The sequence below is a fragment of the Rhincodon typus genome, chromosome 21, assembly GCF_021869965.1.
Source record: "Rhincodon typus isolate 14 chromosome 21, sRhiTyp1.1, whole genome shotgun sequence".
Classification (NCBI taxonomy): domain Eukaryota; kingdom Metazoa; phylum Chordata; class Chondrichthyes; order Orectolobiformes; family Rhincodontidae; genus Rhincodon; species Rhincodon typus.
In genome coordinates, this window is record NC_063352.1 from 33,835,163 (window position 1) to 33,852,238 (window position 17,076).

The 17,076-nt window shown below is 41.3% G+C and overlaps 1 protein-coding gene across 2 annotated transcripts in view; it reads right to left on the minus strand.

Annotated features, from left to right (window-relative positions):
• Positions 1 to 17,076, minus strand: part of LOC109927111 (netrin-3-like) — a 175,588-nt gene that overhangs the window by 156,890 nt on the left and 1,622 nt on the right. For both annotated transcript variants that reach the window (XM_048609797.1, XM_048609796.1), the window contains 2 exons: positions 16,328 to 16,485; positions 3,814 to 4,879 (listed from right to left, as the gene is read on the minus strand). In XM_048609797.1, the coding sequence (XP_048465754.1) occupies positions 3,814 to 4,834 (1,021 nt within the window). In that variant the 5' untranslated portion in view covers positions 4,835 to 4,879; positions 16,328 to 16,485. The remainder of the gene's footprint in view (positions 1 to 3,813; positions 4,880 to 16,327; positions 16,486 to 17,076) is intronic.

Sequence of the window (17,076 nt, forward strand, 5' to 3'; positions counted from 1 at the left end):
TCAGTTTTCTGATGAAGGGTCTAGGCCCGAAACGTCAGCCTTTCTGCTCCTATGATGCTGCTTGGCCTGCTGTGTTCATCCAGCTCTACACCTTGTTGTCTCAGATTTTCCAGCATCTGCAGTTCCTACTATCTCTCACTTCATTAATATTCAGGTTTCTAATTTACCAAACTTCGTTAACAAGTAAGATATCAATAAAATATTGGCATGGAAACCAGTGTTGGTACCTGCCAAATTCAGCCTTCCACTTCCTTGGAAGGACCTGCACATCAGACACTAGGCAGCATCATCTCAGGGCACACTCCATTGGCACCCAGCCATACACATCCCATTTCCACAGGCATTGGCATTTGATATGTGCCAGCCCCTAAGAACCATCATGGCACATCTCTGATCCACTTCTGCACATCAGTGTTGCACCTCAGTTGCACTGGTAACTATCGTTGTAATACTGCAGCAAGGATGTCGTGTACTCAGGGACACACACCTAACTCGTGGACTGAACCAGGCTGCATTTTTGGGCACTTCACTCACTGTCACAGTGTTCACTGTATCCTACCTGGATGCTCATATCATCTCTGCCTTGCATGGTCTTGTCTTGCCTTGCTGCACATTGCCCTGTCGACCAGAGAAATCTAGCTCATATTATTTCAGTCTTGCCTTGCCGTTTAGCACAGACGCAAAGGAAGGAAGTTTGTCACGGTTATCAGCAAGGCTTCAGTCAAGTCGAGGGGGGAGCCTTTGCTCAGGGGATCCAGGCACAACAAATCAAAGCCAGCCTCTGATATCAGTCCAGGGCATGGAAAGAGTTTGTCAGCCCCATGGGGTGGACAGAAGCTCACCAAATAATGGGTGAGAAACTGAATAACTGGCAGTGTTTCACCTGTCTTCAGTCATTCTACACTACTGGGGACTGCTTTCTTCTGGAATGTGAGGGAGATTAAAGTGTGGAGCTCTGTTACTTTTTTTGTTGCAGGTGGGGAGGTGTCCTGACTGAGTAGGTAGCACAGTGGGTAAGTAATTATGGTGGTGTCAGTGGTTAGGGTACGCAACAGAATGTGAAGAAAGATGTTGCAAGCATTCATGAGAATGATAGACCATTAACCTCAGAGGGAGGTGGGTACTATATTCAAGGTAGTGAGTTAGAGTATTGGACTATCAGAGAGAAGATGACAGAACCTACGCTGGTGGAGTGGAGAAGACAGTTGATCTTTCTCCTACAGTGCTGTGCATTCCTCCAGATGGCTGAGACTGCTTTAACTCAGGTGTTAACCTCAGACCAGGCTGGCATGTTACGGTGGTCCTGGGGAAGTCCTGCCTCTAAACCAGCCCGTACAGCAGGATCTCTCCCTTCCCCGTAGTGGGTTATCAAATTCCTTCTGAATGCCACTACAGGGGTAAATGTCAGGAACCGTACAGGATAGCTTGGGACTAACAGTGTTTGTCCAGGTGCATGTTGGGCTTTTAAAGATGGTGTGGGCACAGGGGATGTTGGTGAATTCTGGGATATCCATTGAGTGGTGAGATGCTCTGGGAATTGCTTTATGATAAGATGGGGCCTGAATAGGAATCAAGATACGCCATGGGGCACGGTAGGTAAATATCACAACCTAGCTACACGAACAGTGGCATTGTGGTCATGTTGCAGATTTAATAATCCAGAGGCAGGATTAATATTCTGAGGGCACAAGTTCAAATACCATTACAGCAGCTGCTCAAGTTTTAACCAATAAATTGACAATACAAAGCTTTTTATCAGTAACATTACAATGGAAATCAATAGATTGAACAAGATCCTAACTGTGACAATGATGTCCCATCGTGAAGGAAAAATCTGCAGTCTTTAACCTATTTTACAACATATGACTCCAGACTGAGCAACACGATTTACTGTTAACTGCCCTCTGAAATTGCCTACAGTCTGAAATTGCCCAGCAAGTCCTTTGGTTGTATCAAGCTGTCCAAGAAATGAGAAAGGCAGGACCTGCCCAGTTGACACTGCAAAATCTTCCTCACTAACCTTGGGTTACATACGTAAAATTGAGCATCTGACCTATAAACCAGTCAGTCAATCATTTTCATCAAACTATTCCCTATATTCAGTACCAGGACTCCTCCAACACTATCCCTGAGTACATCCGAATCCAGCAGCAAGACAGATCAACAAGAATCATCCACATGGCAGAATGGTGTACTATTTGGAACTGATGTCAATGGGATTCCTAAATATGGACTCCAAACCCCATGGAGTCTTATAGAATCAGGTCAAACTTGGAGAAGGAAGCCTCCTTATTACAACCTACCACCACAACCCACCCCACAGCCAATGGAACCATGCTTCTCTTACTGAGAATGCTTGAAAGAAGCTCTGATGGTAACAAGGGCACAAAAAGTAACCTGCCAGGGGGGGTGGGTGGTCTCAATGTCCATCACCAAGGATGGCTTGGAACACATGGCTGAGTCCTGAAGATTATAGTTGCTGAACTGGGTCTGAAACAGAATGTGACAGAACCAACCATAGGTAAAAATCTACTTGCTGTGGATGCATTAATCTGTGACAGGCCTGATTGGAACAGAGATAAGGACACTGTTATTGCACCACAAGAATCCCAGGATCACCTAAGACAATATTCTAAACCCAACCATTTTCAGCACTACATTAATTATGTTTCCTCCAATGCAAGGTCAGAGATGGGATTTTCATTGATGATCGCACAGTTTTCAACACCAATCATGGCTCCTCAGAAACTGCAGCATTTGACTCCCCATGCAGCCAAACCTGAACAACATCCAGTCTTGGGGCTGCACCAAACTATTGCCTGGCAATGTCCATCTCCAGCAAGACAGAATTTATTGATTTCCCCTCGATGTTGAATGGAATTAACATCACTTAAACCGTACTTTCAAAATTCAGTGGATTACTATTGGTCAGAAAATAAATTAGACAACTGTGTCAATCCTGTAGCTATAAGAGCGGATCAAGAACTGGGAATTCTGCAGCAAGTAACTCACATCCTGTCTTCCACAATACATGTCCATAATCTGCAAAGCACAAGTCAGGAATGTAATGGGATACCCTCAATTTGACACTTCAATGGAGTACTGAAAGAGTGCAGCACTGGTTGGAAGCACCTGCTCTCAGTAGTTGTAAAAGATCCTACAATATTTGGATCTTAATCAACATCACTAAAATGGAGTTCTAGTCATTATATCACATTGTTGTTTATGCTAACTTGCTCAAATAGGCTGCCACATTTTCAAATATTTCCATGGTCTCACTCTTCCCAAACTCTAAACTCTTCCAACCTCACATCCTCTTGGGATTGTGCACTAATTCTGGCCTCTTGAGTATTGCCAGTTCCATCATTTGTCACTGTGTATTCAATTGCCTAGAATCAAAACTGTAATTCCCTCTCTAACCCTCTGAGCCTTTTGACCTTACTTTCCTCATTGAAGACACTACTTGTTTGACCAGGCTTTTTGTCATTTGATTTAACATCCTTTTCAGTGGAGATATTTATTAAAGATTCTGTATAGACATAAATCCTGTTAATTTTCAAAGAAGCCACATAAGAACATTGCCTTATCCACCTTATTTGAGACCTAATTTTTTTAAAAAATCAATTAGATTAATTAGATCCGATCAACACATTACAAATTTGTGTCTAGAATGAAGTCTCAGGTAATGACAGATTCTAGCAGCTTTCACAACTGCTATTGTCTTGCCAAATTCTCTCATTGACGAAGAGATTGGTTGACTATGAAGGCAGGAAGTTGTCAATAGTTACATCAATAGCCAAAGGTTGGACTTACCCAAGCATTCATTCGCTTCTCTAAGAGTTGCTCTTTGCCACGGTCGGTCATAGTGAAAGGGTTTGCACCTGTCACACTCTGGCCCAGCGGTGTTGTGTTTACAGTCACAAACCAGATTGCCCTCTTTGTCTTTGACGCAGCGTGAAGCATGCCCGTTACACTTGCAGCGCCCACCGACCTGCAAGTCAGCCACTGCGTAATGGTAGGCCTCTCTCACCATACTCCCCTCGTCCTCCTTCCCGTCTCTGCCACTGTAATGTCTGTCTAGCTCCCGCTGGAGGTGAGGCCTGCTGAACACCACCCGAATATCTGTGGCTGTCACCCAATCCTGCAGGACTGGACTGCTGTCAAAGTCTTGGGCAGAGGGTCGTCCATCGAGGGTGCTGAATGCAATCAACCCCCCTGTCAAAGGGTAGAGGTCGGTGTATCCATCTGTACAGAGAGCTTCTTGCTCATTCTGCTTGGAAATAATTGCTTTGTTTGGCTTATTGTACATCTTGCGGCACTGTGAGGAATAATACTGAAAGGGAACCCAGTTCTTCCCATAGTCCATCGATTTAAATATCCCCATAGACTCTGGCCGAGGAGAGCAAAACTGCAAACTGACATAAGTAATTTCAAATTTCTTATTCAGAGAGAGAGTCAGTGTAACATTGTGCATGGGATTGTAAAACTCTTCTGACTGCCAACAGCTGAGGTTATGAGCATTGTTTAAATCGGTCAGGTAGGTGGCAGGGTGAGCGTTCTTGGGATCAGAAGCATCGCAGATCTGACACATCTTAGTCTTCACACCCATCTTCTCATTGAAGAAGCAATATCTGTTTGGAGGCCTCCCACACGTGCTGGACACCTGCACTTCCCTGGCAAAGCCAGCATTGACAAAATCAGGAATGCAGCGCTTAGGCTGCCCTCCTTCATCATAACAAGGATCCGAAGAGCTGTGCTGGGGGGCAAAAGCATTGAGAGCACAGGAAGCCCCAAGAATGAAGGCAAATAGCAGCACTAAACTAAATGGCATCATCAATATTCAGGATGAAACGTTTCCAAGAACAATACACAGTAGGATCTGCAAGAAAGAAGACAGGGCATCGTCAAATCAAACACAGTTACAATATCTTGAATAACATAATTTAAAAGATGTTAACTTGTCAATAAAAATACGTGAATGAAGAACAACAGTCCCAGAACCACCTTCTGCTTATGAAATTCCTCCTTTTTGTGTGGAAAGCTAAGTACAGACGATTGGGCCCATTTTGTACTACTGCCAATGTAGCCAAAGTGATCCACTAGGATCTCTCCCACTATATAGTTTGCATTACTGTAGCAGCTTACATGTGGTGAGACATTGCAGAGCACAAGATCCAGAGGGTGGAAAAAGAGATTGAGAATAAAGGAGGCAACTGCCTGACAGTGGCAGTTACATTCAAACACCCAAAGTATCTTGTCTAAATGAGGAGCTAATTACTGTAGTTAATTGATTCAGAATCACTCCATATAGGAAATGTGTTTAGAGAGACATGGATACTAGAGGGGTGGAGTGGCTTATTTACCACTCCCACTCCATTTTGATTTAATTCCTCTCCCTTTCTCCCTCACCTTTGGTGTAATTGTACTGTCCCTGATGGCCTTTGTGGGTAAACTGATCATTAACTAGAAATATGGGTGATTTAGTGGCGGTGGATAAAGATAGAAGGTAACACGGGTGATTTGGTGATGTCACAAAACAGTTCACTTCTGTGTAAAAGCATTTCTAAATAAAAAGAAAAGAAATAAGAAAGGGACTTTTACACTGCGTGATTGTTAAGGGCACATAATCTGTGCGAGTGGAGACTTTGAGCGAGACAAAGACTGAGTGAATATATTTGGGAATTTGGTACAAGTCATGTCTTTTCCATGTTCAATTTTAGAATTAAAGTCAGAAGCAGACATTAAAAATAGCCTAAATAAAAGGGGCAGCTACCTGATAGTGGCAGTTATCATTTGGGCATCTGAAATCCCTTGTCTAAATGAGATGCTGACCCTTGTAGCAACGAAGTGACTTTGAGCAGTTCTAAATAAGAAAAGAATTGTTACACCACATGGTTAGTAAGGGTATATGGTTAGTGTGAGTGGAGACTTTTTTTTAGAGTAGGTAAGACAAAAGCCCAATTAGTATATCTTAGAATTTGTTTTGGAGTGAGAATTTGGTGTATGGGGTGAATAAGGTGCTTTAAGTATGGCTTACTATAGAAGTAAAGCTTCCAGAGTGAGACGTGAGTGGGAGACAACAAAAGCCATGGATCAAGAGGCCTATCTTCTGTGACACCAGGGGCACAGTGAGGTAACAAATGCAATGTGATGCAAGTGCAGGGGAAGCATCAGATTGGTCAGTAGGATTGGTGAATATTTCTAGATTTTAATATAAAAAGAAGGTCTTCAGTTTGTATTTAGGTCTCTCTCCTTTTTCTTTTCTTTTTAAAACCACTTTTCAGTGGTTAGCACTGCTGCCTCACAGCGCCAGGGACCCGGGTTCGATTCCACCCTCGGGCGACTGTCTGTGAGGAGTTTGCACATTCTTCCTGTGTCTGCGTGGGTTTCTTCCAGGTGCTCCAGTTTCCTCCCACAGTCCAAAGATGTGCAGGCTAGGTGGATTGGCCATGCTAAATTGCCCGTAGTGTTCAGGAATGTGTAGATTAGGTGGTTTATAGCGGGACAGGCCTGGGTGGGATCCTCTGAGAGTCAGTGTGGACTTGTTGGGCCGAAGGGCCTGTTTCCACACTGTAGGGATTCTATTTCAAGTTGTCAAGTATAAGATTGATATTTGTGCATTTTAGAAAAAGGGAAAAAACTTTCAATAATGTATAAAGAGCAGAGATTCTAGAGTAATTAATTAATGAACTTAAAATATGATAGTGATGGCAGGACTGGTGATGTGTCACTGCTGCAACATGTGGGACCTGTTGAACAGCAAGGTGATCCAAGGTGAACTCATCAGTAGTACATGTAGCAAGGACAAGGAACTTCAGATCAAGTTGAGGAGTGGGAGTCTGAGCTGCAGACATTGCATCACATCAGGGAAGGGGAAAATAAACTGGACACCTGTCTCATAAGACCATAAGACATAGGAGCAGAATTTAGACTATTCAGCCCATCGAGTCTGCTCTGCCATTCAATCATGGCTGATAAGTTCCTCAACCCCATTCTCCCACTTTCTCCCTGTAACCCTTGATAATCAAGAACCTATCTATCGCAGTCTTAAATGTACTCAATGTCCTGGCCTCCACTGCCTTCTGTGCCAGTGAATTCCATAGATTCACCACTCTCTGGCTGAAGAAGTTTCTCCTTATCTCCGTTCTAAAAGGTCTTCTCTTTACTCTAAGGCTGTGCCCTCAGGTCCTAGTCTCTCTTACCAATGGAAGCATCTTCCCAACATCCACTCTGTCCAGGCCAATCAGAGTTAGCATTTCAGGTCCAGTGACCCTCCTTCCTGAAACGTTAACTCTGCTTTATCTCCATAGATGCTGCCAGATCTGTTAAGTTTCTCCAGCAATTTCTATTTTTGTTTCAGATTTGCAGCATCCACTATTCTTCGTTTTATTTAATTCGTTATCAGATTTGGCCTGTAATCAGGGACTGGAGGGTGCAACTGCAGGTGAGGCATGCATAGGGACCCAGGGAATAACACTCAAGGACCCTCTGTCCCTGCAACTGTCCAACAGTTACAAGGTTCTTACAGGGAACCATTCAAGTCAGGAAATAGGAATGTAGTAGTGGTAGAAGGTAACATAATTAGGGAACTAAATACATTAAGGTGAGAGGAGAGAGATTTAAAAAAGATATGGAGGCAAATTTTTTGCGCAGAGGGTGGTTTGCATGTGGAATGAATTTCCTGAGGAAGTGATGGATGTGGGTACAGTTACAACATTTAAAAGATACTTGGATAGATACATGAATAGGAAAGGTTTGAAGGGATATGGGCCAGGAGCAGGCAGGTGGGAATAGTTTGTTTGGAATTACGTTCAGCATGGACTGGTTGGACCAAAGGGTCTGTTTCCATGCTGCATGACTCTAACTCTGAGTTCCAGAGGTTATGTTGCTTGCTGGTGCAAGGTAAAAGATATCTCTTCAGGACTGGAGTGGGAGAAGAGGGATCTATTTGTCATAGACCATGTTGGTACTAATTATGTTGATAGGACTAGTATGGAAAGAATATGTTGAAAAAGCTTGAACTGTTCGGAATGAAATTAAAATTCAGAACCGCCAAGGTAATGATCTCTGGGTGACTACCTGGACCACCAGCAAACTGGCATAGAGTAAATAAAATCAAGGAGATACATGCATGCCTCAAAGATTGGTGTGGGTGTTCATGGGGCATTAGCACCAGTACCAGGGTAGAAGGGAGCTGTACTGATGAAACAGTCTTCACTTGAACCATGCCAAGACCAGTATTCTGATACATCAAATACCAGGGCTGTAGAGTGGACTTTATTTGAGAAAAATAACGACTCAAGTTAATGGGATATTTTTGTTGCACACTCACTACTTCTGTTGTGTATCTCCAGTCCAGATCCAAAACAGCAGCCTGTTAATAATTTATCTTTTCTCTTCTGCTGTTAACTGAATTGCCTCTGAAGCTGTACATCTTCATCCAACCCCACAGACCCCCCCACCACCACCACTCTGACAGTTGTTACAGTGAAATGTGAGACGGCTTCAGACAGTTTCAATTCAATATCTATGGAGTAAAAATTCTCACAACATCATCATTGATGTTAAATAAAATTTGAAATGCATTTCAGTTGAAAACATCATTTAGAATGATTGGAAACTGAAGCTCGTGCCAGGTGCAACAGGAATGGACAATGCTAGACACACAAAAACAGCCTCATATCAGTGTCCCATGGCAATACCTTTATGAGTCGGATGCCAACAAGTAACAGAGACATGTTCCAATCCACAGCACTGACACACTTTCACTGACAGGTACACCAACACAAAAAAAAGGGGCACCAAAGAGCAAAAACTATGTCAGGAAGATCATGAAAGTTCCTAGATTTAGCAAAGAGAAGGTCAAAAAAAATCATAGATTAATAGAACTGCAGAATGGTCACAGCACACAAACAGACCATTCAGCCCATTATGTCCATGGAATTGCTCTGCAAGAGTAACTGACTTAGTTTCATTCCCTGCTCTCTCCCTGGGGCCCTGGGTATTTTTTCTCTTCAGATAATTAATCATTCAATTCCCATTTAAAACACATGACTAAGTCTGTCAATACCACACTGTCAGTCAATGCATGTATTCCAGATTCCAACAATTCACTGCATGAGAAAGCTTTGCCTTTTTTCTTTTATCAATCACCATACATCAATGTTTTCTGGTTCTCAACCCTTCCTCTAATTGGTACAGTGTTTTGTCATATACTCTGTTTAGACCCCTCTATCAAATTACTAAACTCTTTCTTTTCTAGGGAGAACAACTCCAGTTTCTTTAATCTATATCTGTAACTGAAGTCTCTAATCCCTGGAACAATTCTTGTAAATCTTTCCTACATTCTCTTTAAAGCTTTCAAATCGTTTCTAAAGTGAGGTACTCAGAATTGGACTCAGTATTCCAGCTGAAACTGAACAAATGTTTTATAAACTTTTTCCATCACTAAAGCCCATGTTTTATTTTTGCTTTCTCAACCACCTCTGCAAATTTAAATAATGTGTGCATATTTAACCCCAAGCCATCTTCTTGTCACTCCTTCAGAATTATATACTGTTTCTCCTTATTGTTCCAATTAAAATTAATCATTGTATATTTCATTTCTTGAAATTTCATCTGCCACACATCTGCCTATTCCACCACTAAAATAAAACAAAGAACTGCAGATGATGAAGATCTGAAACAAAACAAAAAATTGTTGGAGAAACTCAGCAGGTCTGGGAGAATTAATGTTTCAAGGCGTATAGTCATATAGCATAAAAACAAACCCGTCAGTTGAACTCATCTGTGCAGACCAGACATCCCAATCTGACCTAATCCCATTTGCAAGCATTTGGCCCATATCCCTCTAAACTCTTCCTATTCATACACCCATCCAGAAGCCTTTTAAAAGGTTGATTATATACTTACATCACCCTCTGCGTGAAGAAGTTGTCCCTTAGGTCTCTTTTAAATCTTTCCCCTCTCACCTGAAACCTATGTCCTCTAGTTTTGGACTCACCCATCCTGTGGAAAAGACCTGTCTATTCACCCTATCCATGCCCCTCATGATTTTATAAACCTCTATAAGGTCACCCTCATGCTCCAGGGAAAAAGCCCCAGCCTATTCAGCCTGTCCGTATAACTCAAACCCTCCAAGCCTTCTTCAGAACAGTCACTGGAGTCCACATTAACTCTCCTTTCTCTGCGCAGATGCTGCCAGAATGCTGAGTTTCTCCAGCAATTTGTTTTTGTTGCCTATTCCACCAGCCTATCCATGTCCACTTAGTCTCTATCACTATGCTAACTCCTAACAGTTCATTATACTGTACTTCCAAATTTGTGTAATCTGCAAATTTTGAAATTGTGCCCTCTATACCCAAATCTAGATCATTAATTTGAGAAAACAAATACAAAATTAAAAAATGCAGTTAGAGGAAAGAGGGGTGCAAAAAGAAGAAGTGGGACAGATAGAAGCCTCACGACATACAAAGAGGCACACACAGGGAGAGACAGATAGAGCGAAATAAAACGATCACTTGTGATTGCATTGATGTAATTTAATTTTTCTGTCAAAGTTACATGTTGAAACTGCAGATTCTATGTCACAAGTATTCCTCCATAATCTTTGTTGCAGGCATTCCTGCACCTCCTGTGGTTCAGGAATTCCAACAGAACCTGCATCACAGATATTACTCCTGTTTCTCCTCCCTGTAATAGTGCTCCCTCTTTGTTGTTCCTACACGAATAAGGTGATTGCTTTCCTGCCTCTATGGCACTAGATCCTGAGCTATGCATTTCAAGAAAAGGCTCTTTTTTTAAAAATGAACTTGTTCCAGATGTGCCATGCTGACTGAAACTAAACAGACTTGATACTAGTGCGCTAAATCAGCTGAAATTAAACACAGTTCTCTAAGAGTTAACAAAGTAAAATCAGCAAGGGTGAGGGCAAGTAAGATTATTTAAAGTCATACATTGAACACCAGACGTCATGAAAAGTGTCAGTTTCCATTGTTGAGCCTGGAACGCAGGGTCTAAGGGCTAGGGTACTGCTAAGCATAAAGAGGGAAATCACCCTGGGTTCTAGGGCCTGGTCACTATCCTTCTGAAAAGAGTGAATAGTTAAGCATTAGGCAAGGAGGTATTGTACTTGACTGAGATCTGGTCTGCTATGTTTACCCAGCAACACTGCTATCTGAAAATCACAGCTGAAGAATAGGCTGAGGAGTAAGTAACCAAATTGTTACTACTAGAGTTTCATAAAATAGGCAGTGAGATAAAAAGAATAAGTAAGCAAATGATTAAGGTTGATAGCATAACTTGAAAAGTTAGTGACTAGTAACTGTGCAAAAACAAAAGCATGTGCGGCACAATGGTGTAATCAATTCAGAGAGTCATTACAACATGGAAGGAGGCCATTCTGTCCATTGAGTCCATGCCAGTTCTCTGTAAAGCAATCAAATCAGTTCCATTCTCCTGCTTTATCCTCTTAGCCCTACAAGTTTAATTCCCTCAAATGCCCATCCAATTTCCTTTTGAAAGCATCAATCATCTTCCTTTCTGTCACCCTGAAAAGCAAAAAGTTCCAAAGTTCTTCCTTGCTTACCCCTTGCATCTCTAGCAAAAACCTTACATCCTTGTACCATCAGCAAGTGGGAATAGCTGATCTTGATCTACTTTACCAAAGCCTGAAATAATCTTGTACACCTTTAATTATTCTCCCCTAAATGTCCTTTGCTCCAAGGAAGGCAAACTTAGCTTCTACAACCAAATCTGGGATAATTCTGGTGAATCCGCTCTGCAGCTTCCCAAAGGCCTTCTTAAGTGGTGACCAGTGGTGTTCTAACCAGAGTTTTATAAAGGTTAATCTTAACATCCCTACATTTGTACTTAATACCTCATGTGTCCTGCTGCTTTCCAAGATTTATATGAACTTCAAGGTTCCTCTGTCCTTGCACAATGTTTAGAGCTAAGCCATTGAATCTATATTACTGCTCCCTATCTCTTACAAGTTGCACATTTCATACTTCTCTATAAATTCCATCTGCCACTTATCTGCCTATTCTAGTAGTGTATTATCCTCATCGTCTGCCACACCTTCAAGTTTGGCATCATTAGCATGTTTTGAAAATTTACTCCATCTATTTAAATACATAAACCTAGTCCAAACACTGAGATGTGTTCACCATCCTGCAATTGGAAATACAAACATTTACCATTGTTCTCTGATTTCTGTCCTCGAGTCATATTTTTTAACCAAGTTGACATTTACCTTCCTATTGCACGAGACTTTTTTCAAAGCTAGTACTTAGTGTATGGATTTTAACAAAGCATTTGACATAACATTCACTGCATTTCCTTCATCCACTTTCTCTCTTATCTCATCAAAAAGTTCATTTATAATACTCAATCACTATCTGCCTTTTATAAATCCACATTGACTCTTATTAGTTACCTCAAACCTCGAGTGCCTGTTGATTTTTTTCCCTGCTTACTATTTTTAAAGCCTTATGCACCACTGATGTTAAATTGGCCAAACTGTAATGACTGTGACCAAAAACAGAAATTGCTGGAAAAATTCAGTAAGTCCAGCATTCTCTGTGGAGAGAAGGCACAGTTAATGTTTATGGTCTGCTGAACCTTTTCCAGCATTCTCTGTGGAGAGAAGGCACAGTTAATGTTTATGGTCTGCTGAACCTTTTCCAGCATCTTCAATTCTTTGGGGTTTTTTTTGTGTAATGATCAGGAATGCATTTCTTGAACAAGCATCTCGCATTTGCTACTGCTCAATCCTCTGCTATCTTTTCCAAGTCCAGTGAAGATTGGAAAGTTATGGAAAGCTCTTCCATCATCTTCACCTCAGGGTAGCAGAGATACAAGCTATTCAGATGAGGCAATTTATCCACTCTAAGTTGGGTCAACTTTGCCAGTACATCATACGTAACAATTTCAATCCATCCATTACCTCTACCATCTCCATTTCCGTAGATTCCCTGTCAGTGCCATCTTCTTCAGTAAACATCAATGTATTAAATATTCTAGCCTTGCTCTGCACCTCTAAGCAACTATCATTTTTTCCTCTTTTCAGCCCCCCACTCCTCCTGTTATTACCCATTTGATACTTACACTGTAGTAGAAGACTCTCGTGTTCCCTTTTATGTAAACTGAAATTATTTTCTCATTTTCTCTCGTTTATTGTATTTTCCTCTTGACTTTGCCTCTCCAGTTATAGTATTTGACCTAGTTCTCACTTGAAGAACTCATTGGATATGTGTCATAGACTCACTTCTTTTTGTTTCATGATATTCTCCGATTTCCTCATCATCCAAGAAGCCCTAGCTTTGGTTCACCTAGCTTTCTTTCTTAATGGAAAGTACCTAGCCCGTACCCAAACAATTTCCTGTTACAGTTTTCCCACCATATCCTGGTTCAGTTTTACCGTGGCCAAATCCAACTCACTCCCTTAAGTTTAGTCATCTTCTATAAATCTGTGTAAGAGCTTGTATGGACATTTGAAAATGTATGTGCAAATGTGTTAAAGAGAAAATAATTGTGTGTACAAGTAAACCAGAATCAGAGTGGGGAAATAATTAAGAGCAAAGACAAATTCTCCTCTCTCTTCCACCCTGGTAAATAGTTTGTATAATATTAATTGAAGAAACCCTCTCCCTTTTCTCAAAAGCCAAATGCTATGCATCACAGTAGCGGAAGCCCTACACAGTCAAATACTTACATTCATTATATATGTGAAAATGTTTGCTTGCATGCCTGACAAAATGTTACTGGGTAAATTTTATTAAACATTTTTAACAGCATTTATAATTTGCTACCCACAGATTTCTAATCATGCTTTACAAGGTTGAATGCTATTCCATTGTTACACAATCTGGAAACTCTTGGCTTTCTTTCATTTTTCTTCCATACATGTTCTGATGATTTTGACATCCCCTTGTAGTCACAAAATCTGTAGGATGATTTCCTCAATCACACCTAAGTAATCAATATTCATCTATGAATCAAGAAAGCCATTGCCAAAGCACAAAATAACTAAGTTAACTGATTATACAAAGAAAGCATCGTCATCTGAGCATGTGAATCGGGTAAACTCTTCAGTGCAGTGCTGAGGGAGCATTGGACTGTAAAAGAAACATTACACTAGAAATTTAGCAGTCTGTGCCAATGTGTATGCTCCAGTCAAGCCTCTTCACATCATTTTTCATCTAAATCAATAGATTCAATGGAATCATAAGTCTCTATTTTCTGTTAACTCCTACATCTGTGTAGTTTCATCACTAATGCATCCATATTATTCACTTCAACCACTCCCTGTATTACCAAGTTCCACATTCATACCACTTTTTGGGTAAAGATGTTTCTGAGTCCTCTATTGAGTTTCGTGGTGGTCAGTAGTTACATTCATCCTTAAAAGAGAAACATTGTCTCTGTGTCCACTCTTTCAGAATATTTCATAATTTTAAATAACTATTACAGCTCGATTAAAAGTTTTATTCAGATATGGAAAGAGGGCAGCACTGGCTGGACCAGCATTTATTATCATCCCTAGTTGGAAATGCTGAGGATAAAGATTGAGTTGGTAAAGTAATGCCGTGGAAATATTCCACTGTTGGAGGATTAGTACTGAGGGGAGTGCTACACTGTTAAAGGGGCAGTAGCGAGGGAGCACCACTCAGTACGAGGGGTAGAACTGACAGACTGCTACACTGTAAATGTGGCATCTTTCTAATGAAATTTTAAACAAAGGCCCTGTCTCCTCTCTAAATTGGACATAAAATATTCCACAATATGACTTTGAAGAAGAGGAGAATGGTTATTTCCAGTGTTCTAGAGCCAATATTTACCCCTTAACTAACATGCCCTAAAACAGATTGGCTGATCATTATAACATTGTGGGATCGTGCAGTGTATAAATTGGTTGCTACATTGCTATATAACTGCGACTACACTTCAAAAATATTTCATCTTGTGAAAGGGTTATTTATTTACAAGTACTTTTAAAACATTTTTCTGTCACCAAATTAATAATTGAGCAATTTTTCATTATTTGCAAAGAACTGTAAATAATATGTAGTACTGGTGACCTGTGGATGGGGTATAAGACTGGTGAGTGGTTTGAAGTAAGCTGTAGATGGCCATAAGACACGAGCAGTGGGTAAGGAGGCCGCGCACACTGCAGGTGGCGTCGGACAGTTTTACTATAAGATACTTTTTATTTACCATTGGAATGTGAACATCAATAGTAAGACCAGGATTTATTGGTCATCCCTAAATGCTCTTGAGAAAGTGTTCACAAGCAGCTCATTGAACTGCTGCAATCCACAGGTGAGTAGGTACAGCCACATTGTTATTCAGGAGAGTGTAGCTGGAATTTAGCACAGTGTCTGTGACAGAATAGTCATATATTTCTAAGTTCAAATGTGGGCTTGGAGGGGAATTTACTGCTGGCAGCATCCTTTTAGGTAGTAAAGATCACATTTTTTGAAGATACTGTCAAAGCAATCTTAGCAAGCATTTGTAGAGAGTCTCATAAAATGATACACACTGCTGCGATTATGCACTGGGTGGTAGAGGGACTGAATGTTTAAGGTGATGGATAGAGTGCCAATTAAGTGGGCTTCTTAGTACTGCACATGCACAACTACTTTTGAAATTGCACCCATCCAGGCAAGTGAAGAGCATTCTATCACTGATTTGTGCCTTGTAGATGGTGGATTGGCTTTGGAGAAGTATTCAATGTAGAATTTTCAGTATCTAACCAGTTCTTGCAGCCTCAATATTTATATAGCTGGCCCAGTTAAGTTTCTGGTCAATGTAACCCCAAGATGTTGCTAGTATAGTATTCAGTGATGGTAATGTCATTGAATGTCAAAGGATGTTGACTAGATTTTATTTTGTTGGAGATGTCTAGCACTTGTCTAGAATGGGACAAATGTTACTTGTCATTTGTCAGCCCAACCCTGGAAGTTGTCCTGGTCTTGCTGCATATGAACATGGACCATTTCAGTACTAGAAGAGTTGTGAATGATACTGAATAATGTGCAACCATCGGAACATCCTCCCTTCTGACCTTCTGTCCAGAGGAAGGGTCATCAATGATGCAGGTGAAGATGGTGGGGCCTGAAACACCACCCTGTGGAACTCCTGCACTGATATATTGGGACTGGGAAGATTGACCCCCTATAACCACAACCATCTACCTTTGTGCTGGGTATGACTCTAACCAATGGAGAATTTTGTCTCTGACTCCCATTAGCTTTGATTTTGCTCAGGATCCTTGACATCACATTCAATCAAGTGCTACTTCAATGTGAAGGACTGTAACTGTCACCTGTAGAAATTAGCTCTTTTGTTTGGACCAAGTCTGGAGCCCAGTGGTCCTGGTAGGATCCAAACTGAGTGTCAGTCAGCAAACAGCTGGCAAGTTTCGACGGCAGTGCAGAATAAATTCAGGCTTCTGGGATGTCTGAAAGCTGATGTCTTTCTAACCTGGAATGAAGAATCTGGATTTCAGTTTTGTCACTCACTATAATTCCAGTGCTTCAACAACCTTATTTCAATATTTTCCCATACTATATTTTGAACCTTCAATCTGTATCTTGAAGCAAACTGTAGATATTTTAAAAATGTACAGTGAGTGATTCAAAACATTGAAATAGTTGGATTAAAGGAGTGAAGCAGAACGGGCCGGGATATAGAACGTCTGCAATGAAGCAGGTTCCAGCCAGAAATCGCAGTCTGGGTCTAACCAGTGACTCCCGTTAGAATGGCGGCTCAAACATCAAATGCTGCCTGAACTGAATACTTCATCCACAGTGGAAGCGGAGGCAAGTAGAGAGCTGGAACTTGTTCTGAACATTTCACAAGATTAACGTGAGAGCGACCTCATCTGCAAAGAAGGTCAAATCCCACGTTAAATGAGGGCTTTCGAAAGTAATGATAAATAGGAAAGTAGCAAGAAAGCAGATCAGAACAACCAATGGGCGTTTCTTGGAGGGCACGAAGCCAACAGTGACACTCGCTGGGGGTAACTCCAGTCCCCGCGACTCTCACTGGCTGGGGGGGCGGAGGTAACCCCTG